At 41.9% G+C, this 24,618-nt stretch overlaps 1 protein-coding gene across 1 annotated transcript; it reads right to left on the bottom strand.

The window, feature by feature from the left end:
• Nucleotides 1–964: 964 nt before the first annotated feature.
• Nucleotides 965–5,299, bottom strand: LOC123111972 (uncharacterized). Its single transcript, XM_044532854.1, has 10 exons — nucleotides 4,707–5,299; nucleotides 4,488–4,579; nucleotides 4,247–4,349; nucleotides 3,891–4,153; nucleotides 3,439–3,570; nucleotides 3,215–3,331; nucleotides 2,362–2,505; nucleotides 1,763–1,980; nucleotides 1,537–1,690; nucleotides 965–1,423 (listed from the first exon to the last, which is right to left on the bottom strand). Exons 1-10 carry the CDS (start codon nucleotides 4,906–4,908, stop codon nucleotides 1,202–1,204), a joined length of 1,647 nt encoding a protein of 548 aa, XP_044388789.1. The 5' UTR covers nucleotides 4,909–5,299; the 3' UTR covers nucleotides 965–1,201.
• Nucleotides 5,300–24,618: the final 19,319 nt, after the last annotated feature.

Raw genomic sequence — 24,618 nt, forward strand, 5'->3', positions numbered from 1 at the left:
TCGCCCTTGGTCTGGCCCAGGGCCTCTCCTACCTGCAACAGGACTGCGTGCCCATGATCGTCCACAGGGACGTCAAGTCGAGCAACGTGCTGATGGACGCCGACATGGTGCCCAAGCTCGCCGACTTCGGCATGGGGAAGATCGTCGGCGACGAGGACGCGGACGCCACGGTTTCCGTCATCGTTGGCACCCTCGGCTACATCGCGCCAGGTACCACCATTTCCTTCTCATCATATGTCTAGCTCTGTATTCTGTAAGATCACAGTGTCTGAAAATTCAGGATTTATTTAGCACATGTGTCACCACCATTGATTTTCAGAGCATGGATACTCCACGAGGTTAACCGAGAAGAGCGACGTGTACAGCTACGGGGTGGTGCTGCTCGAGCTCCTGTGCAGGAAGATGGCTGTGGACTCCGTGTTTGGAGACGGCGTTGACATCGTGACATGGATGAGGTCGAGCATGAAGCAGGCAGATCATCGCCCCGCCGCCATGAACTGCTTGGATGAGGAGATTGTCTACTGGCCTGAAGATGAGCAGGCCAAGGCACTGGACTTGCTTGATCTAGCCATTTCCTGCACGCAGGCGGCTTGCCAGTCGAGGCCTTCCATGAGAGAGGTGCTGAACACTTTGGTGAGGATGGATATGTAAGGATTCCCCTCAAGTTCTCAACAGTATTGTGAGGTCAGCTGCCACAGTACATAGCTGACATACAAAAGGAGTTTGAAAAATGTATGTACTCCCTCCGTTCGGAATTACTTGTCTTGGAAATGGATGTATCTAGAACTAAAATACATCTAGATACATCCATTTTCGCGACAAGTAATTCCGAACGGAGGGAGTAGTAGTTACCAGATCTTAGCAGAAATAAGAAGTGAGCCTAGCTCATAAGTAGGGGTAGTGGATGTACAGTCCCACCAACTAGGTGCCTATTTCTACTTACATGACTAAAATGCATTCAAGATTACTGTTTTTTACTGCCGGTCGAAAATTTCTGAAGCCATACATGTTCACTCCGAAATCTCTTCGAACATGATCTTGAGCTTCCAAGGATAGAAAGCACAAAATCCTACAACATAACCCTTTTCATTCAGCCGTGTATTATTCTCTACAATTTTATTCTGCATACCATGGACATGGCACAGTACATCCTGTAAGCAACAAACAAATTTTACTAAATGGCACTGAGTGCGGGTGCCGTTCATGCCCTAATCACAAGCTCATATACATTGCTATTGTTCTCTCTGCTAAGGCGCTTTAGTGCCTCGAAACTTCTCCGGCTTCCCAAAAAATCTATTCTTTTGAATGCTACTACAAAGCCTCGTTCTGCGCATTCAGCGCTTGCATACAGGGAACGAAGTCGATCGGCATGCCGTGAATCTGTGTGCAGGGCTACATTTATCTCGTCGGTTGACATGTTCTCCTGCGCAAAGAGGTGATCTTTTACCACAAACTCGCACACCAAATCTGAACCACGGTTACACCAGAAGTGTGTTGTGGGATGCTTCTGGTCTATGACCAAAAAACAATAAATACCTGGTAGAAATTATAGATGTGATCCAACACTTGTTCGCGTGTGAAGCCACCATTGCTGAAGAATGTCCTCGAAAAAGGTCCAAGCTCACCAAAACGATCGAGAGGGAAGAGTATGGTAAAGAAATGGTTCTTAAAAATCACCTCGCTTCTCTCACTGAAACAAAAAAACAGAGCTATTAGGGAAAAAGGTTACAGAGTTTTGGTTGATTCAAGAAGTTATTATTACCTTTCTCTTAGCGGGCGAGACAAATTATCAGCTGACTGGTCTCGATCCTTTCCATCCCCATCTGCATCAAAATAGGTAGTGCTTTGCTGCTCATCGGCATCTTCAGACCATGAAGAATCCATATAAATACTTGCAGATGAAACCGGCTCAGATATTGTCCAGCAGATTGAATCCAGAAGTGTGACAGGTGTGAGAGGATGGATTGGTACTTCACATGACTGGCTTAAAATCATAATGTAGACATTCATCAAAATGTTTCATATAGAAGAGACAAATATGAATAAAAAGGTAGCTAATTCAACACATAGCTTTGGCATCAGCAAATTCTTTGTTTCCAACTATTTTTCTAAAACATATTCTCATGCAGGCATTTATTTTTCTTAACAAGCAAGGGTATACCAACATCCCATAATTGTCACACTAGTCGGAATTCACAAGAAATTGGGTAACTGTGACTGCCAGATGCATAGGAGATGAGCTTTTCTATATTTTAACAACCAGTCTGATGCTGGAAGAAAACATAACAAATAATTTTCTGGCTCTTTATATTTTAACAATGAAAAGGGAGATCATATTGCGATAGGTGAAACATTCCTTACCTGCATACGGCGAACACGGCGGTCTCGAATATCCTTTTTCGCTGCCTCGACAAATTTTTGCCTTTCCTGACGAGTCTCATCTATCTCCCCTCGGGTTGGCAGTTCGCTGGAGTTAAGAGTAGGAACACTCCCAAGTTTCGTATTCTAAAAGAACAGAAGATCCAACGTTAACCAATGAAGAGTCCAAATATAGAAAATAAACCTTTTTTTAAAGAAAAAAACCTATTATAAATAAAAAATTAAGGAATAAGAAAAAAAACATAAACTGTTCTATCCCCCCCTCCCTTCTGATTTTTAACTTCGGGGCCCCCAGTTGCCAGTTAGCTCATGCCACCTCAGCGGCTCAGCCTGTAGATTGCAATCCGTATAAGACAGCCCGTAGATGTAGCAAAGCTCAGCTGTTTGTTACTGATTCCGAGCTGTACTCCATTTTTTGGAGACACGTAGGGACTAGGTAGTCGTCCATATACAATTCTAGTTTCGTTTTTCCTTTTCCCTTTGAACACACAGGGGGGAAAAAGACACCTAACAAAGATAACAAAACTTACTCCAAGCTTTGTAGAAACCGCAATGAAAAATCTATTTTATTTCTAGAAGGTTGTTCTCTTTTATAAAGACAGGTAGGAGTTGCAAATGTAAAATGCCAGATACCAATTTGTCTTTTCCTGTTTCTTTTCAACACCAAAAAAAAGACGCGGTGAAACACGTAAAAAAGGTTGATGTGAAAAATCTTAACCCTACCTTTGTAGAAACCAAAACTAAAGACGTCTTTCCCCAGTTTGTTGAAAGGAAAACTTTGGATAACAAAAGACTAGATTCAGGTTTGTCCACAAGAGTACATGGCATAAAATACCTCTTGAGATGTGTGGAAATTTTCTAGAACCACTGCGACATGTCTAGCTAGGTCTGAAGACAAATGGACCAGGCGCTGCAAGTTCTTTTCCTTCACTGTTTTCAAGATCCAAAACGGCTGAAACATTCAAGCAGAAAGTGTTAAATAGTACACAATGGTCCTAAAGTAAATTAGGAGTGTCGGAACACAAGAGGTTATTATTGCAGTAGTTCAGTATTACTTACTGTTACAATGTTATCTGAGTGACCAACATATCTCTTGACAGAAGCATCCTCACACACAACATATGTGGCATGACAACCAATAAACCAGTGGTCCAATAATTTTGCATCTTCACTCGTAGCAGCATCCGATATCTGCAGCAAAATGCATTTTATGTAAAACAATCATTCGCGCAATTTAACAAAGGATGTCGCGTGAAGATGACTCCAGTGAAAGAGTGGAAATTTCGTGATGCTTGTAAACTGATTTTTTTAGAGAAAAGGCATTGCATCATTTGGCCGATTGCTCTCTCTATCTATCTATCTATCTTTAAGTAATTCTCTTATCCATTTGGTGATTTAATATTATACTCTATCAACAGGAGCAACCAGAAAATAATAATTTTCTTTCTGAAGCATGTGGGTGGTGGAGCGTCAACCATTATGGAATGAAGCAGCAACTGAAATGGACATACCTTCTTCTTCATCTCACCAGATATCCCAGGGTCAATGTAGATTGTGTCATTCGTAAAAACGAACACATCATGTTCAGGTTCTTCTCTATGAGCCTGAAGCTGGCGCTTAAGTGTTGTGTCTGAGCATGCTTTGTCTTGAAAAATCATTGGTGGAAGGCATGACTTCTCATTAACAGGAAGTCCAACAAGCCGGTTGGATTCCCCAAGCGGCAGACCGTTCTCCCCAATGTTCTTGATACTGTACAAGGATTCATCCAGCCTCACTGTAGTAGAAACACCATAAATCAGAGTCAGATGACGCACTGGTAACTTGGCAGAAACAGAACAGGAAGAAGTATTGATGGAGCCTGTCTTACTGTTCCTTCGAACACAATCGACAAACCAGCCCAGCGTGACAACAAAAAGGCCATTCCTGGGACCATGCTTGAGAGCGTGCTCAAACTTGCGGCCGGCGAAGCTGTGCTGCGTGTTAAGGAAGCACAAGCATGGCAGCCTGAATATTTTTTTTCGATAAACTGGTAACCTGAATTTTGAGAAACAAGCATAACAGTGGAATGATTTTGAAAAGGAAAGAAAAACAGACGATGGCAAGGATATCTGCACCACAAGGTGAGTGCATTTGGGGTGCAAGCTGCCGCTGTAGTCGCCTCCGAGCCTCTCGGCAGCCTCCTTCACCTGACTCCTCGCCTCTGCAGAACACATACAAACACAAAAATTCCCCAAACCACATCAAAACCCCTGAAATCGAGAAGCAAGCAAACCACCTTTCAAGCTATCCCAATCCCAGGCCAAAATCGAGAAGCAAACTCTATTCACCTTTGGACAGCCCCGTGACGCAGACGACCAGGCCTGCGAAGGGGCCGTCGGGCGGACGCCGGGCGGCAGGGGCAGCGGCCGCGGCGGAGCGGGAGGCCGAGACGGAGGAGGAGGCGGCGGAGGCGGAGGAGGGCTGCATCCCGGGGAGGAGCAGCCTGGAGCAGCCCCTGCTGGCGATCAACTCCACGCCGCAACGCGCCATCGCGGCTGCTGCTGCGGCGGCGGCGGCAGGGGCATGGCCCAGCGGGGCGGGACGAGGCGCGGGTGGGAAGAGGGCGTGGCGGATTCGGTGAGGATCGGAGAAATCGAACCTATGGGGAGAGGAGAGGGAGGGCCTCGAGTCGGGCGCCAAGGGAGGTGGTTGGATTGGATCCGGTGGTGTGGTGGCGCTTTCGAGGGAGGGCAGGGAGACGAGGAGTTAATGCTGATGGCGATGACTCCTCCTCCTCGGCCTCGCTGCTCCTTGGTTCGTCGCCGCTCGTGTGGGAGGGGAGGGGAGGGGAAGGGAGATGAGGGGCGGCCGGGTGGGTTGGTCGGAGGGGAGGCGATCCGGGCGGGGATGAGACGACGACGAAGTGACCGTTGGGGGGAGGGTTCGAGTTCCCCTTCTTTCTGTCCCTTTTAATGGAAGTTCAGTGGCAACAGTGGCAGAGACGACCCGGTGGTAGAGCCGAATGTTTATGTGCGGATTCGGTGGACAGCCTGTCTGCATCATGTATTCATGCTGTGATTGTGAACAATGTTGTGCCCTAATGGTGTCACCGTCCATGCGTTTGGACTTTTGGGTGGGTATGTGACCGTGTTTGTTGCGTTATTGAATACAAGGAGGCTGACAGTGTTCATGAGATTTTGCAAGTTAATAAGGCAAAAGAGTTGTGATTTTCGTTGATTAAGATGAAGAAAGAGTTGTCCGGTTAATTAGCGGGAAAATCCGTCACAACCCGCTGATCACACACACAAACAAGACACTACCCTCACACCGCTACGAGGAGAGAGCCCTGTTGACACGGTGCATTGGCGTCATCGCCATCCTAGCTCCTCGACAAGCGACACCGACTTCACCGCAATCAACCACCGACAAAGCCCACGCCGCAAAGGCCGAGAGGAGCCACATGAAGACCAAAGCCGTGAAAGATCAGCCATACGCCATAACAGGACAGCTCCGGGGCCGAGAAAAAATCACGACAAAGAACTATGCAGGGTTGGCCCCGCGAAGAATCATCAAGCTGGCATGCCCGCCGCCGCATGTCATCTTGTCGCACGATCCTCGCCGCAACTTCGACTTCATCGTAGAAAACATCCCACGATGAACAGGTGAACACGTCGAGGAGTCGACTACTACAACCAGGCCGTCACGCATTCACATCGCCATTGCCACACCAATTGCTGACGACCACCACCACCCACCAGGCCCCCTCTAGTCGGGACTAGCTTCAAAGGGATGTCTCAAGAGGAAACCGTGACAGAAGTGCCGCCATTGCCCGATCCGAGACAACCCGGACATGTGATTTCCACCGGAGCAACAAGGGCAACGTGACCAGAACTGCATTGACGACACCTTCATCAAGGTAATGGTGCATGCAAGCATCGTTGTCATCGGACTAGAACACATCCTAGCCCAGCTTTCATCGGCAGCTTTGCCTCCCAGACCCATGGCCGGCTAGCCTGCATAAACCACCACCCACGTCCTCCGCGCACCAGGCACGCTGGCCCAGGAGAACACAACCATCAGACCTAGGAATCCAGATCAAGAGCGACACTATCCTATGCCTCGCTGCGAGGACATCCGTCGAGGTCGCCGCCAGGAGGGAAAATGACGACCGTGGCGCCATCCTGCATGCACCCGGGCATGAAGGCGCTTCACTGGCAGCAGGGACGACTGGATCCAATGCCTCACCGCGAACAACAATAGCTCCCTCCCCCCCTCCTGCCGTCATCCATGGCAGGGGCCTAGCTCGGTTGCCTCCCTGCCAAAAGCGAGGGGTGAGGAGGGGAAGGGTCTATGATGACTAGCAGCTAGGGTTTTCTTCGTGTCGCCTGTGAGAGGGATGCGGGGGCCAGGAGGTTGCAAACTCACCCATTTAGGTTTCACGAGTGAGCCCGTTGATTTGCCTCCCCTCTGCCTGTCGCTCCAACGTCCGGTGGCGGGGAGGGAATTCCTAGTGCGTTCGCTCCGGCTAGTCAGTTAGGTTAGGTTTTTTTAGTCCTCGCACGTGTGCTGCTCAGGCGGATGGCGACGCATCTTCTTTGAGTTTGTCTTTCCCTCTAATTGTACTCGAGTTTGTCCATCTGGACATAGTCAACGAAGCTCCGTCGTAGATTCATGCCATCTCCTTGGGCGGCGAGGTTAGGGTTTCTCGTCATGTATGCGCGATGGCGAGATTTGGTGTCAGTTGCTTCAGATTTATTCAAGGGTTCAATGATGACGATTGCGGTTCCAGGGCACTGATCCTTTGGGGCACGCACGAGAATACTTTCTGGTTGTCGTCGACTAGGTCAAACCGGCTCTTGTAGGAGAGCGACGAGAATCCTTTGGGGCACGCACGAGAATACTTTCTGAATGTAATTTTTATTATGTTTGAGGTGCTTTTTATTTCTGATGAACTTTTATATTAATATCGGAGGCCTCCTTTTGTTCATAGGAATTCTAAAGGATAGAAACTTTGAAGGAAAAGTTTCTTTGGAAACCTTTGGTTTGTTGGAAGGGATTCCTATTCCTATGTAGAATAGGAATCAATCATTTACATTTCAAAGAAACAAAATATTAGTCTAGACTCAATGAAGAAACTCCTATCATATGCATCAAATGACATCCCTTTCCATATAGAAATTCATATGCATGTCAACTCACTTCCTTTGATTTTTATTGCTATACTATTTCTATCCTATGAACCAAAGAAGGTCTGAATCTTTTTCACATAAGAAAAGTGTTACCTTCTCTAGAAGATATTATTACTTGTAATTATATTTTTTGAAAAGGGGTATATATTAATATCAAGCATATGCCAATTACACCCAGCCTCTGCAACAACAAGATGTCTAAAAACATCCAGAATGCACACATCCAAAAAAAGAAAGAGAAAAAGGACTCGCCACGGTGATCAATCACCCGTCGTAGCAGCACTCTAACCACCACCAAAGATAACACCCGGACTACAAATGAGGTTCTCTAAAAGAAACGCATCCAAGAAGGAAACAAAGCACAAGCATTGTCGTTGCCCGATCAAAGATCTTAGGTTTTCACCCTGGAGAGAGACCGCGTCCGCAAAACAATGCCTTCAACAAGGCCACTGCCAAGCACAACCAATAAAGGCCAGATTTTCACCCTTGAAATCATGACTAGGTACTCAGAGGAGCACCACCAACAAAGAAGTCATACAATGTTGTCGCCCCCACTTGCGGAGGCTACTACTGCAAGGCACATACCACCAGACTCATAGAAACTCGTGTCCCATCTGGAAGGGAACATATCCCGCAAGCCAAGTTTGAACAACTGCCTGTGAAGCCAAGTCTTTGTCGCATCTAAGACATCGTCTTCGCCACTTGCAGGTCCTTCAATCACGCCATGGCTTTCTCCGCATGTGTTGATCCCTTGGAAATCTTGGTGCAAACATGCCCAAGGTGTCAACAAAAACAGAGCTTCGCGATATGTCGTTGCAGCTGGTTATGCTGAATTGTGGGTACGCACGGCCGACCCCTATCCAACCAAAGTGTATAAAGAGCGTCATATGCGCAAGTGTGATGGTGGAACACGATCACCTATGGAGCCATCGGCCCCTTGTAGTTCGACAAGGGGGAAGATCACATTGCACAAAGGGCAGAGGTCATGGAACAACACGACGGTGTTGACACTGGTGGTTTTTTCCCAGGTTCGGGCCACTGAGAAGAGTAAAACCCTACTCCTGCTTTAGTGGATTGGATGGGGGAACACGACGAGCACGTGATACGTCTCCAATGTATCTATAATTTTTGACTGTTCTACGCTATTATATTATCTATTTTGGACGTTTTATATGCATTAATATGCTATTTTATATTATTTTTCGGACTAACTAATTAACGCAGAGCCCAGTGCCAGTTTCTGTTTTCCCTTGTTTTTGAGTTTTACAGAAAAGGAATATCAAATGGAGTCCAAACAAAAGAAAACTTTACAATGATTTTTCTTGGACCAGAAGACACACGGAGGACTTGGAAATGAAGTCAGAGGAGCCCCGAGGCGGCCACAAGCCTCAGGGGCAAGCCCTAGGGGAGGCGCCCTGAGGGCTTGTGGGTCCCTCGAAGCTCCTCCAACCATAATTCTTGGCCTATAAATTCAGAAATATTCCCAAATGATCAGAAGCATCCACCAAAGTACTTTTCCGCCGCCGCAGGTCTCTGACCTCGTGAGATCCCATCTGGAGGCCTTTTCCGGTACTCTACCGGAGGGGGATCCGATCACGGAGGGCTTCTACATCAACCCTATTGCCTTTCTGATGAAGCGTGAATAGTTTACCACATACCTATGGGTCCATAGCTAGTAGCTAGATGGCTTCTTCTTCCTCTTTGATCTTCAATACAATGTTCTCCTCGATGTTCTTGGAGTTCTATCCCATGTAATATTCTTTTGCGGTGTGTTTGTCGAGATCCGATGAATTATGGATTTATGATTAGATTATCTATGGATATTATTTGAATTTTCTCTGAATTCTTATATGCATGATTTGATATCTTTGTATTTCCCTTCGATTTATTGGTTTGGTTTGGCCAACTAGATTGGTATTTATTGCAATGGGAGAGGTTCTTAGTTTTGGGTTCAATCTTGAGGTGTCCTCACCTAGTGACAGTAGGGGTAGCGAGGCATGTATTGTATTGTTGCCATCAAGGGTAAAAAGATGGGGTTTTCATCATATTGCTTGAGTCTATCCCTCCACATCATGTCATCTTACTTAAAGCGTTACTCTATTCTCCTGAACTTAATACTCTAGATGCAGACAGGAGTCAGTCGATGTGCGGAGTAATAGTAGTAGATGCAGGTAGGAGTCGGCCTACTTGACACGGATGTGATGCCTATATTCATAATCATTGCCCTTGGATATCATCATAACTTTGCGCTTTTCTATCAAATGCTTGACAGTAATTTGTTCACCCACCGTATTATTTTCTTTCTAGAGAGAAGCCTCTAGTGAAACCTATGGCCCCCGGGTATATTTTCCTCATATATTTTCAGATCTCTAAACAAAAACCCCAAAAATACCTCGCTGAGTTTTATTTACTTTTTTTGTTTTACATTTTAGAAATCTTTTATATCTATCTCTATCAGATCTCACCTTTGCAAGTGACCGTGAAGGGATTGACAACCCCTTTATCGCGTTGGGTGCAAGTGTTTGATTGTTTGTGCAGGTGCATAGATTGGAAACTTGCTTCTATCTCCTACTGGATTGATACCTTGGTTCTTAACTGAGGGAAATACTTATATCTACTTTGCTGCATCACCCTTTCCTCTTCAAGAGAAAAACCAATGCAAGTTCAAGAAGTAGCAGGAAGAATTTCTAGAGCCGTTGCCGGGGAGATCTACATCAAGCCTACCAAGTACCCACTATAAACTCTCATCCCCTGGATTACATTATTTGCCGTTTGCCTCTCATTTTCCTATCCCCCACTTCTAAAACGTTTTCAGAAAATTACAAAAAGATTTTCCCTTTTTATTCGCCCTTCTTCCGTTCATCTTTTCGTTCGCTTTTTTGTTGCTCGTGTGCTAGATTGCTTGCTTTGTCACGATGACTCGAGAGAATACCAAGTGATACGTCGCCAAGGTATCTATAAGTTTTGATTGTTCTATGCTATTATATTATCTGTTTTGGATGTTTAATGGGCTTTAATATGCTCTTTTATATTATTTTTGGGACTAACCTATTAACCGGAGGCCCAGTGCCAGTTTCTGTTTTTTTGCCTATTTTAGAGTTTTGCAGAACAGGAATACCAAACGGAGTCCAAACGGAATGAAACCTTCGTGATGATCTTTCTTGGACCGAAAACAAACCAGAAGACTTGGAGTTAAAGTCAGAAATGCCAAGAGGCATCCACGAGGCAGGAGGGCACGGCCAGGGGGGTAGGTTTGCCCCCACCCTCGTGGGCCCCTCGTAGCTCCACCGATGTACTTCTTTCGCCTATATATACTCTTATACCCTAGAAACATCAGGGAGAGCCACGAAAACACTTTTCCACCACTGCAACCTTCTGTACCCGTGAGATCTCATCTTGGGGCCTTTTCCGGCGATCTGCCGGAGGGGGAATCGATCACGGAGGGCTTCTACATCAACACCATTGCCTCTCCGATGAAGCGTGAGTAGTTTACCACAGACCTTCGGGTCCATAGTTATTAGCTCGATGGCTTCTTCTCTCTCTTTGATTCTCAACACAAAGTTCTCCTCGATGTTCTTGGAGATCTATTCGATGTAATATTCTTTTGCGGTGTGTGTGCCGACATCCAATGAATTGTGGATTTATGAACAAGATTATCTATGAATATTATTTGGTTCTTCTCTGAATTCTTATATGCATGATTTGATATCTTTGCAAGTCTCTTCGAATTATCGGTTTAGTTTGGCCTACTAGATTGATCTTTCTTGCAATGGGAGAAGTGCTTAGCTTTGGGTTCAATCTTGCGGTGTCCTTTCCCAGTGACAGTAGGGGCAGCAAGGCACATATTGTATTGTTGCCATCGAGGATAAAAAGATGGGGTTTATATCATATTGCTTGAGCTTATCCCTCTACATCATGTCATCTTGCTTAATGCGTTACTCCGTTCTTATGAACTTAATACTCTAGATGCATGCTGGATAGCAGTCGATGTGTGGAGTAATAGTAGTAGATGCAGAATCGTTTCGGTCTACTTGACACGGACGTGATGCCTATATTCATGATCATTGCCTTAGCTATCTTCATAATTATGCGCTTTTTGATCGATTGCTCGGCAGTAATTTGTTCACCCACCATAATACATGCGATCTCGAGAGAAGCCACTAGTGAAACCTATGGCCCCTGGTCTCTTTTCTATTATATTACATCTCTTTTCCATTATATCACATCTCGTTTACTAGTTTGCAATCTTTACTTTTCAATCTATACAACAAAAATACCAAAAATATTTACTTTACTATCTCTATCAGATCTCACTTTTGCGAGTGCCGTGAAGGGATTGACAACCCCTTTATCGCGTTCGTTGCAAGGTTCTTGATTGTTTGTGCAGGTACTAGGTGACTTGTGTGTTGTCTCCTACTGGATTGATACCTTGGTTCTCAAAACTGAGGGAAATACTTATGCTACTTTGCTGCATCATCCTTTCCTCTTCAAGGGAAAAAACAACGCAAGCTCAAGAGGTAGCAAGAAGGATTTCTGGCGCCGTTGCCGGGGAGATCTACGCTAAGTCAAGCCATACCAAGTACCCATCATAAACTCTTCTCGCTCGCATTACATTATTTGCCATTCGCCTCTCGTTTTCCTCTCCCCCACTTCTAAAATGATTTTCGAAAACATTTGCCTTCTCTCGTTGTTCTCTTGTTTGCTGAAGTTTGACTTTCTGTCGCCATGGCCGAACCAAAAGGGGCTAAGAGTTTTCTCCCGGGTTTTAATACTATTGATAGTCCCTCTGTCCTCTCTAAGGTCATAAATAATGTTGCTATGGAAAGACCTACCAGGGTTATCGATGAGAGTTTGAATAATTTTGATGAAGATGACCCTGGAATTTTTCGTTATTTGCTTGATGAATCTTTGAAAGATGCTTGAGATAGGCTATTAAGGATCCGAGCCAGCTATGTGCCCGTAGATTTTATTGTTCTTCATATAGATTGCAATCCTACATGTCCTATTATTCTTGGTAGACCTTTCCTTAGAACGATTGGTGCAATTATTGATATGAAAAAAGGAAATATTAAATTACAATTTCCGTTAAGGAAGGGCATGGAACACTTTCCTAGGAAGAAAATTAAATTGCCTTATGAATCTATTATGAGAGCCACTTATGGATTGCATACCAAAGATGGCAATACCTAGAACTGTTCGTGTTTTTATGCCTAGCTAGGGGCGTTAAACGATAGCGCTTGTTGAGAGGCAACCCAATTTTATTTTTGTTCTTTGCTTTTTACTCCTGTTTAGTAATAAATAATTCATCTAGATTATGTTTAGATGTGATTTTATGTTTGAATTAGTGTTTATTCCAAGTAGAACCTTTGGGAAGACTTGGGTGAAGTCTTTGCGGTCTTGCTGTAAAAAACAGAAACTTTTGCGCTCACGAGAATAGCTGTCATTTCTTACAGAAGAGGCATTTTAGGTTGATTCTTTTTGAAGATTATTAATAGACAAATTACCCACGTCCACCAATTTCTTTCATAATTTTTAGAATTACATAAATATTCGAAAGTTACAGATTGCTACAGACTGTTCTGTTTTTGACAGATTCTGTTTTTCGTGTGTTGTTTGCTTATTTTGATGAATCTGTGAGTAGTATCGGGGGGTATGAACCATAGAGAAGTTGGAATACAGTAGGTTTAACACCAATATAAATAAATAATGAGTTCATTACAGTACCTTAAACTGGTGGTTTATTTTCGTATACTAACGGAGCTCATGAGATTTTCTGTTGAAGTTTTGTGTTGTGAAGTTTTCAAGTTTTTGGGTAAAGATTCGATGGATTTTGGAATAAGGAGTGGCAAGAGCCTAAGATTGGGGATTCCCAAGTCACTCCAAGGTAAAATTAAAGTACAACCAAAAGCCTAAGTTTAGGGATGCCCCGGAAGGCATCCCCTCTTTCGTCTTCGTCTGTCGGTAACTTTACTTGAGACTATATTTTTATTCACCACATGATATGTGTTTTGCTCGGAGCATCTTGTATGATTTGATTCTTTGCTTTTTAGTTTACCACAATCATCCTTGCTGTACACACCTTTTGGGAGAGATACGCATGAATCAGAATTTATTAGAATACTCTATGTGCTTCAGTTATATCTTTTGAGCTAGACAATATTGCTCTAGTGCTTCACTTATATCTTTTTAGAGCACGGTGGTGGTTTTATTTTATAGAAATTATTGATCTCTCATACTTCACTTATATTATTTTGAGAGTCTTTTAGAACAGCATGGTAATTTGCTTTGGTTACAAAATTAGTCCTAATATGATGGGCATCCAAGATGGGTATAATAAAAACTTTCATATAAAGTGCATTAAATAATATGAGATGTTTGATTCTTTATGATTGTTTTGAGATATGAAGATGGTGATATTAGAGTCATGCTAGTAGAGTAGTTGTGAATTTGAGAAATACTTGTGTTAAAGTTTGTGATTACCGTAGCATGCATGTATGGTGAACTGTTATGTGATGAAGTTGGAGCATGATTTATTTATTGATTGTCTTCCTTATGAATGGCGGTCGGGGATGAGCGATGGTATTTTCTTACCAATCTATCCCCCTAGGAGCATGCGCGTAGTACTTCATTTCGATAACTAATAAATTTTTGCAATAAGTATGTGAGTTCTTTATGACTAATGTTAAGTCCATGGATTATACGCACTCTCACCCTTCCACCATTGCTAGCCTCTCTAGTACCACGCAACTTTTGCCGGTACCATACACCCAGCATATACCTTCCTCAAACAACCACCATACCTACCTATTATGGCATTTCCATAGCCATTCCGAGATATATTGCCATGCAACTTTTCACTGTTCCATTTATTATGAAACGCTCCATCATTATCATATTACCTTGCATGATCGTGTAGTTGACATCGTATTTGTGGCAAAGCCACCGTTCATATTTTTTTCATACATGTCATTCTTGAATCATCGCACATCCCGGTACACCATTGGAGGCATTCACATAGAGTCATATTTTGTTCTAAGTATTGAGTTGTAAGTAAATAAAAGTGTATGATCTTCATTATTAGAGCATTGTCCCAGTGAGGAAAGGATGATGGAGACAATGACTCCCCCACAAGTCGGGATGAGACTCCGGACTAAAAAAAATAGAGGCCATAAAAAAAGAGAAAAGGCCCAAATAAAAAAATGAGAGAAAAAGAGAGAAGGGGCAATGCTACTATCCTTTTTCCACACTTGTGCTTCAAAGTAGCACCATGATCTTCATGATAGAGAGTCTCCTATGTTGCCACTTTTATATACTAGTGGGAATTTTTCATTATAAAACTTGGCTTGTATATTCCAATGATGGGCTTCCTCAAAAGTTCCCTAGGTCTTCGTGAGCAAGCAGTTGGATGCACACCCACTTAGTTTCTTTTGTTGAGCTTTCATACACTTGTAGCTCTTGTGCATCCATTGCATGGCAATCCCTACTCATTCACATTGATATCTATTGATGGGCATCTCCATAGCCCATTGATACACCTAGTTGATGTGAGACTATCTTTTCTTTTTGTCTTCTCCACAACCACCGTTCTATTCCACCTATAGTGTTATGTCCATGGCTCACGCTCATGTATTGCGTGAAGATTGAAAAAGTTTGAGAACATCAAAAGTATGAAACAATTGCTTGTCTTTTCATCGGGGTTGTGCATGATTAAATACTTCGTGTGATGAAGATAGAGCATAACCAGACTATATGATTTTGTAGGGATAGCTTTCTTTGGCCATGTTATTTTGAGAGGACATAATTGCTTTGTTAGTATACTTGAAGTATTATTATTTTTATGTCAAGATTAAACTTTTGTCTTGAACCATTCGTATCTGAACATTCATGCCACAATAAAGAAAATTACATTGATAAATATGCTAGGTAGCATTCCATATCAAAAATTCCGTTTTTATCATTTATCTACTCGAGGACGAGCAGGAATTAAGCTTGGGGATGCTTGATACATCTCCAACCTATCTATAGTTTTTGATTGTTCCATGCTATTATATTATCTGTTTTGGATGTTTAATGGGCTTTAATATGCTCTTTTATATTATTTTTGGGACTAACCTATTAACCGAAGGCCCAGTGCCAGTTTCTGTTTTTTTTCCTATTTTAGAGTTTTGCAGAAAAGGAATACCAAACGGAGTCCAAACAGAATGAAACCTTCGTGATGATCTTTCTTGGACCGAAAGCAAACCAGAAGACTTGGAGTTAAAGTCAGAAATGCCAAGAGGCATCCACGAGGTAGGAGGGCACGCCTAGCGGGGTAGTTCGCCCCCACCCTCTGGGCCCCTTGTAGCTCCACCGACGTACTTCTTTTGCCTATATATACTCTTATACACTAGAAACATTATGGAGAGCCACAAAACCACTTTTCCACCGCCGCAACCTTCTGTACCCGTGAGATCCCATCTTGGGGCCTTTTCCGGTGATCTGCCGGAGGGGGAATCGATCATGGAGGGCTTCCACATCAACACCATTGCCTCTCCGATGAAGCGTGAGTAGTTTACCACAGATGATCGGGTCCATAGTTATTTGTAGATGGCTTCTTCTCTCTCTTTGATTCTCAATACAAAGTTCTCCTCGATGTTTTTGGAGATCTATTCGATGTAATATTCTTTGCGGTGTGTTTGCCGAGATCCGATGAATTGTGGATTTATTAACAAGATTATCAATGAATATTATTTGGTTCTGCTCTGAATTCTTATATGCATGATTTGATATCTTTGCAAGTCTCTTAGAATTATCGGTTTAGTTTGGCCTACTAGATTGATCTTTCTTGCAATGGGATAAGTGCTTAGCTTTGGGTTCAATCTTGCGGTGTCCTTTCCCAGTGACAGTAGGGGCATCAAGGCACGTATTGTATTGTTGCGATCGAGGATAGAAAGATGGGGTTTATATCATATTGCTTGAATTTATCCCTCTACATCATGTCATCTTGCTTAATGCGTTACTCCGTTCTTATGAACTTAATACTCTAGATGCATGCTGGATAGCGGTCGATGTGTGGAGTAATAGTAGTAGATGTAGAATCGTTTCGGTATACTTGACACGGATGTGATGCCTATATTCATGATCATTGCCTTAGATGTCTTCATAATTATGCGCTTTTCTATCAATTGCTCAACAGTAATTTGTTCACCCACCGTAATACATTCTTTCTCGAGAGAAGCCACTAGTGAAACCTATGCCCCCAGGTCTCTTTTCTATTATATTACATTTCTTTTCCATTATATCACATCTCGTTTACTATTTTGCAATCTTTACTTTTCAATCTATATAACAAAAATACCAAAAATATTTACTTTACTATCTCTATCAGATCTCACTTTTGCGAGTGACCGTGAACGGATTGACAACCCCTTTATCGCGTTGGTTGCAAGGTTCTTGATTGTTTGTGCATGGACTAGGTGACTAGTGTGTCGTATCCTACTGGATTGATACCGTGGTTCTCAAAACTGAGGGAAATACTTACGCTACTTTGCTGCATCACCCTTTCCTCTTCAAGGGAAAAACCAACGCAAGCTCAAGAGGTAGCACCAAGTTGTGTGATTTTTCCAATACTAATAATAATGATTTTATTAGTACTTCGATTGCTCCCGCCACTAGTGTGGAATCTTATGAAATTAATCCCGCTTTGTTGAATCTTGTTATGAAAGAACCATTTTCTGGCCTTCCTGGTGAATATGTCGCATCCCATCTAAATACTTTCGTTGAGTAGTGTGATATGCAAAATAAGAAAGATGTGGATAATGATATTGTTAAATTGAAGCAATTTATGTTCTCACAACGAGATTGTGCTAAAACTTGGTTTTCATCTTTGCCTAAAAATAGTATTGATTCATGGAATAAGTGTCAAGTTGCTTTTGTTTCTAAGTATTTTCCTCCCACTAAGATCATCTCCCTTAGGAACGATATAATGAATTTTAAGCAACTTGATCGTGAACATGTTGCATGCTACTTCTTGAGCTTGCATTGGTTTTTTCCCTGAAGAGGAAAGGGTGATGCAGCAAAGTAGAGATAAGTATTTCCCTCGGTTAGAGAACCAAGGTATCAATCTAGTAGGCGACAACACACAAATCACCATGACCTGCACAAACAATCAAACAACTTGCACCCAGCGTGATAAAGGGGTTGCCTCCCTTCACGGTTACTTGCAAAAGTGAGATCTGATAGAGATAGATAAACAAAAAGTAAAATATTTTTGGGTGTTTTGGTTTATAGATCTGAAAGTAAAAGATTGCAAAATAGTAGATCAGAAACTTATATCATGGAAAATAGACTCGGGGGCCATAGGCTTCACTAGTGGCTTCTCTCAAGATAGCAAATAATACGATGGGTGAACAAATTACTGTCGAGCGATTGATAGAAAAGCGCAAAGTTATGACGATATCTAAGGCAATGATTATGAACCATAGGCATCACGTCCGTGTCAAGTAGACCGACTCCTGCCTGCTTCTACTACTATTACTCCACACATCGACCGACTCCTATATGCATCTAGAGTATTAAGTTCATGAAGAACAGAGTAACGCATTAAGTAAGATGACATGATGTAGAGGAATAAACTCAAGCAATATGATGCTTGAGTTAATTCCTCTACATCACGTCATGTTGCTTAATGCATTACTCCATTCTTTATGAACTTAATACTCTAGAGCATGCTGGATAGCAGTCGATGTGTGGAGTAATAGTAGTAGATGCAGGCAGGAGTCGGTCTACTTGACACGGACGTGATGCCTATTGATACGTCTCCAAAGTATCTATAATTTTTGATTGTTCCCTGCTGTTATATTATCATTCTTGGATATTTTACAATCATTTTATATCATTTTTGGTACTAACCTATTGACATAGTGCCCAGTGCCAGTTGTTGTTTTCTGCATGTTTTTAACATCGCAAGAAATCAATATCAAACGGAGTCCAAACACAATGCAACTCCTGGAGGAATTTTTGGGCCAGAAGAAAGCCAATGGGCCAATGAAGCACCCGAGGGGCTGCTCGAGGTGAGCAGCACCCACCAAGGCGTGCCAGGAGGCCCAGGCGCGCCCTGGATGGTTGTGCCCACCTCGGGTGCCCCTCGAACCGCCTCTTTGCTCTATGAATACCCAAATATTCTAGAAACCCTAGGGGAGTCAATGAAATATTGATCCAGTCGCCGCAGAGTCCAGAACCACCAGATCCAATCTAGACACCATCATGGAGGGGTTCACCACTTCCATTGGTGCCTCTCCTATGATGCGTGAGTAGTTCTTTGTAGACCTACGGGTCTGTAGTTAGTAGCTAGATGGCTTCCTCTCTCTCTCTCTCTCTTGATTATCAATACAATGGTCTCTTGGAGATCCATATGATGTAAGTCTTTTGGCGATGTGTTTGTTGGGATCCGATGAACTTTGAATTTATGATTAGATATATATTTTTATCCATGAAAGTTATTTGAGTCTTCTTTGATATCTTATATGCATGATTGCTTATAGCCTCGTATTTCTTCGCCGATATTTGTTTTTTTGGCAAACTTGATCTATTTATCTTGCAATGGGAAGAGGTGCTTTGTAGTGGGTTTGATCTTACGGTGCTTGATCCCAGTGATAGAAAGGGAACCGACACGTATGTATCGTTGCTACTAAGGATAACAAGATGAGATCTATATCTGTCGCAATAGATAAACGGATCTCGTCTACATCATGTCATCATTCTTATTGCATTACTCCATTTTCTCATGAACTTAATACACTAGATGCATGCTGGATAGTGGTCGATTTGTGGAGTAATAGTAGTAGATGCAGGCAGGAGTCGATCTACTAATCTTGGACATGATGCCTATATAATGATCATTGCATGGATATCTTCATGATTATTTGAAGTTCTATCAATTGCCCAACAGTAATTGTTTTCCCACCGTTTGCTATTTTCTCGAGAGAAGACACTAGTGAAACCTATGCCCCCCGGGTCTCTTTTCATCATATTTGCCTTTGCGATATATTTTCTCTTGCATTTATTTTCAGATCTATTAAACCAAAAATACAAAATACCTTGCTGCAATTTATTTGTTCCGTGATCTATTTATCCTATCTACCACTTTTACCTCACGTTATTTGCCTATCTCGAGGCGCCGTACCTGGAAGGGATTGACAACCCCTTTAACACGTCGGGTTGCGAGTATTTGTTATTTGTGTGCAGGTGTTGTTTACGAGGTGTGAGGAGGTTCTCCTACTGGCTCGATAACCTTGGTCTCATCACTGAGGGAAATACCTACCATCGCTATACTACATCATCCCTTCCTCTTTGGGGAAATACCGACGTACCTCTAGCAGACATCACCTATTTCATGATCATTGTCTTAGATATCATCATAACTATGCGCTTTTCTATCAATTGCTCAGCAGTAATTTGTTCACCCACTGTAATATTTTCTATCTTGAGAGAAGCCACTAGTGAAACCTATGGCTCACGGGTCTCTTTTCCATTATATTGAATCTCGTTTGCATCTTGCTAGTTTCTGATCTACTATTTTGCAATATTTACTTTTCAATCTATAAACCAAAAATACCAAAAATATTTACTTTACCGTTTATCTATCTCTATCAGATCTCACTTTTGCAAGTGACCGTGAAGGGATTGCCAAACCCTTTATCGCGTTGGGTGAAAGTTGTTGATTGTTTGTGAAGGTATTCAGTGACTTGTGAATTGTCTCCTACTGGATTGATACCTTGGTTCTCAAAACTGAGGGAAATACTTACGCTACTATGCTGCATCACCCTTTCCTCTTCAAGGGAAAACCAACACAAGCTCAAGAGTTAGCAAGAAGGATTTCTGGTGCCGTTGCCGGGGAGATATACGTCAAGTCAAGCCATACCAAGGACCCATCATAAACTCTTCTCCCTTGCATTACATTATTCGCCATTCGCCTCTCATTTTCCTCTCCCCCACTTCTAAAACAATTTTCGAAAACCTTCTCCTTTTCTTCGCCGTTCTTCCGTTTGATCTTTTGTTCGCTTGTGTTACCATGTTCCTTCTTTTTGCTTGCATCTTTGCTTGCTAAAAGTTTATGGATCCTCATCCACTTGCTAATCTTTTTAAGAGATCCAATTATGATGAACCTATTGTTAGTGAGTTGAGTGCACTAGATAATCTTTATGAGGTTTTGCTTGAAATTTGTGAATTTGAAAAGTGTGATGAAGTACTTTATGAAGTGATTCACGATAGATCTTTGAATAAAAAGCATGATTGCAATGATTTTGCTATAAATTCTATTGATGTCCATTGTGCCAATAATATGAAAAACCCTAAGCTTGGGGATGCTAATTTTGCTATATTTACTACTTGTTGCAATGATCATGATTGGGGTGATTCTTCTTATGATCTTGAAAATTTATTTAAGCCCCATGATGGATATGAGACTGATAATAGTGTTTGCAATATTATTGAAAGTGGGTTTGGAAGAGTGTCAACTTTAGATCCCACATATTTGGAGAATGTTCAATCTTATGAAATTTTTGATAAAAGTGGGTTTGGAGAGGTCATGACTTTAGTTAATATTAATCCCACTATTTTGGAAGAGTGTCAACTTCGCATGCATGTGGATCATGTTGAGAATATGTTATGTGATAGCTATTTTGTTGAATTTGCTTATGATCCTACATGTAATTATTATGAGATAGTAAAATATGGTCGTAGAAATTTTCTTGTCACTAAATTACCTCTCTTCATGTTGAGATTGCTACCGTCTCTTTCTTCTTCCTTGCATATGCTAGTTTTTGCTTGTCTTGATAATTTGTTTGCTTATGAAAATGCCTATGCATAGGAAGTATGTTAGACTTAGATGTTTTATTCACATGTTTTGTGATGCTCTCTTTGTGCTACAACTCTTCTCTTTCATGTGAGCATCATCAAAATTATCAATGCCTAGCTAAGGGCGTTAAACGATAGCGCTTGTTGGGAGGCAACCCAATTTTATTTTTGTTCTTTGCTTTTTGTTCCTGTTTAGTAATAAATAATTCATATATTATCTAGTTAGATGTGGTTTTAAGTTTTAATTAGTGTTTTTTCCAAGTTAAACCATTAGGATAGCTTACGGTGATAATTGTGTTGATCCTGCTGAAAATCAGAAACTTTTGCGCTTAGTAAATTAGTTTTGATTTGAAAATTCACAGAAACGTGATTTTGATCTGATGCTTTATGCTCTGGATTTTTACACAATATTTCTCAGGTTTTCCTAATTTGGTATGATTTTTAGAGTTAGAGAAGTGTTCGGGAGTTACAGATTACGACAAACTGTTCTGTTTTTCCCGTGTTGTTTGCTTATTTTGATGAATCTATGGATAGTATCGGGGGGTATGAACCATGGAGAAGTTGGAATACAGTAGATATTACACCAATATAAATAAAGAATAAGTTTGCAATAGTACTCTAAAGTGGTGATTTATTTTTTTATACTACCGGAGCTCATGAGATTTCCTGTCGAGTTTTGTGTTGTGAAGTTTTCAAGTTTTGGGTAAGGATTTGATGGACTTTGGAGTAAGCAGTGGCAAGAGCCTAAGCTTTTGGGATGCCCAAGGCACCCCAAGGTAAAATTCAAGGACAACCAAAAGCCTAAGCTTGGGGATGTCCTGGAAGGCATCCCCTCTTTCGTCTTCGTCTATCGGTAACTTTACTTGAGGCTATATTTTTATTCACCACATGATATGTGTTTTGCTTGGAGCGTCTTGTACAATTTGAGTCTTTGATTTTTAGTTTACCACAATCATCCTTGTTGTACGCACCTTTTGCGGGAGACACGCATGAATCATGATTTATAAGAATACTCTATGTGCTTCACTTATATCTTTTGAGCTAGGCAATATTGCTCTAGTGCTTCACTTATACCTTTTTAGAGCACGGCGGTGGCTTTATTTTATAGAAAATTTTGAACTCTCATGCTTCACTTATATTATTTTGAGAGTCTTTTAGAACAGCATGGTAATTTTCTTGGGTTATAAAACTTGTCTTAATATGATAGGCATCCAAGAGTGATATAATAAAAACTTTCATATGAAGTGCATTGAATACTACGAGAAATTTGATTCTTAATGATTGTTTTGAGAATGAAGATAGTGATATTAGAGTCATGCTAGTAGAGTAATTGTGAATTTAAGAAATACTTGTGTTGAGGTTTGTTAGTCCCGTAGCATGCACGTATGGTAACTGTTGTGTAACAAATTTGGAGCATGAGGTATTCATTGACTGTCTTCCTTATGAGTGGCCGTCGGGGACGAGCGATGGTCTTTTCCTACCAATCTATCCCCCTAGGAGCATGCGTGTAGTACTTTGTTCAATGACTAATAGATTTTTGCAATAAGTATGTGAGTTCTTTTTGACTAATGTTGAGTCCATGGATTATACGCATTCTCACCCTTCCACCATTGCTAGCCTCTGTTGTACCGCGCCACTTTCGCCGGTACCATACACCCACCATTACCTTCCTCAAAACAGCCACCATACTTACCTATTATGGCATTTACATAGCCATTCCAAGATATATTGCCATGCAACTTTCCACCATTCCGTTTATTATGACACGCTCCATCATTGTCATATTGCTTTGCATGATCATGTAGTTGACATCATATTTGTGGCAAAGCCACCTCTCATAATTCTTTCATACATGTCACTCCTGATTCATTACACATCCCGGTACACCACCGGAGGCATTAACATAGAGTCATATTTTGTTCTAAGCATTGAGTTGTAATTTTCCGAGTTATAAGTAAATAGAAGTGTGATGATCATTATTATTAGAGCATTGTCCCATGTGAGGAAATAAGAAAAAGAGTCCAAAGAAGCCATTCAAAAAAAAAGAGAGAAAAAGAGAGAAGGGGCAATGTTACTATCCTTTTTCCACACTTGTGCTTTGAAGTAGCACCATGATCTTCATGTTAGAGAGTCTCTTATTTTTTCACTTTCATATACTAGTGGGAATTTTTCATTATAGAACTTGGCTTCTATATTCCAATGATGGGCTTCCTCAAATGCCCTAGGTATTCATGAGCAAGCAAGTTGGATGCACACCCACTTAGTTTCCTTTTGAGCATTCATACACTTATAGCTCTGGTGCATCTGTTGCATGGCAATCCCTACTCACTCACATTGATATCTATTGATGGGCATCTCCAAAGCCCATTGATACGCCTAGTTGATGTGAGACCATCTCCCTCTTTTTGTCTACTCCACAACCACCATTCTATTCCACCCATAGTGCTATATCCATGGCTCACGCTCATGTATTGTGTGAAATTTTAAAAGGTTTGAGAACATCAAAGTATGAAACAATTGCTTGGCTTGTCATCGGGGTTGTGCATAATTTGAGTATTTTGTGTGATGGAGATGGAGCATAGCCAAACTTTATGATTTTGTAGGGATAAACTTTCTTTGGCCATGTTATTTTGAGAAGACATAATTGCCTTGTTAGTATGCATGAAGTATTATTATTTTCTATATCAATATTAAACTTTTGTTTTGAATCTTTCAGATCTAAACATTCATGCCACAATAAAGAAAATTACATGGATAAATATGTTAGGTAGCATTCCACATCAAAAATTCTGTTTTTTTACCTATTTTAGTGTTCCGCGGAAAAGGAATACCAAATGGAGTCCAAACGGAATGAAACCTTCGCGATGATCTTTCTTCGACCGAAAGCAAACCAGAAGACTTGGAGATGAAGTCGTAGACGCAACGAGGAAGGCACGAGGCAGTAGGGCTCGCCCAGGGGGGTAGGGTGCACCCCCAACCCTCGTGGGCCTCTTGTGGCTCCCCTGACCTAGTTCCTTCGCCTATATATACTCTTATACCCTGAAAACATCCAAGAGAGCCATGAAACCACTTTTACACCGGCCCAACCTTCTGTACCCGTGAGATCCCATCTAGGGACCTTTTCCGGCGTCCAGCCGGAGGGGGATTCGACCATGGAGGGATTCTACATCAACACCATTCCCTCTCCGATGAAGCATGAGTAGTTTACTACAGACCTTAGGGTCCATAGTTATTA

The sequence above is a fragment of the Triticum aestivum genome, chromosome 5B (assembly GCF_018294505.1).
Source record: "Triticum aestivum cultivar Chinese Spring chromosome 5B, IWGSC CS RefSeq v2.1, whole genome shotgun sequence".
In the NCBI taxonomy this organism is placed as follows: Eukaryota; Viridiplantae; Streptophyta; class Magnoliopsida; order Poales; family Poaceae; genus Triticum; species Triticum aestivum.

What these genes read in the sequence shown, in the direction of transcription:
- LOC123111972 (XM_044532854.1), bottom strand. Translation starts at nt 4,908, where the DNA reads ATGGCGCGTTGCGGCGTGGAGTTGATCGCCAGCAGGGGCTGCTCCAGG. An exon ending in GCACTCACCTTGTGGTGCAG is followed by an intron (nt 4,350 to 4,487) that starts ATATCCTTGCCA and finishes AACACGCAGCAC; the next exon opens with AGCTTCGCCGGCCGCAAGTT. An exon ending in GCCGTGTTCGCCGTATGCAG is followed by an intron (nt 1,981 to 2,361) that starts GTAAGGAATGTT and finishes ATTTTAAGCCAG; the next exon opens with TCATGTGAAGTACCAATCCA.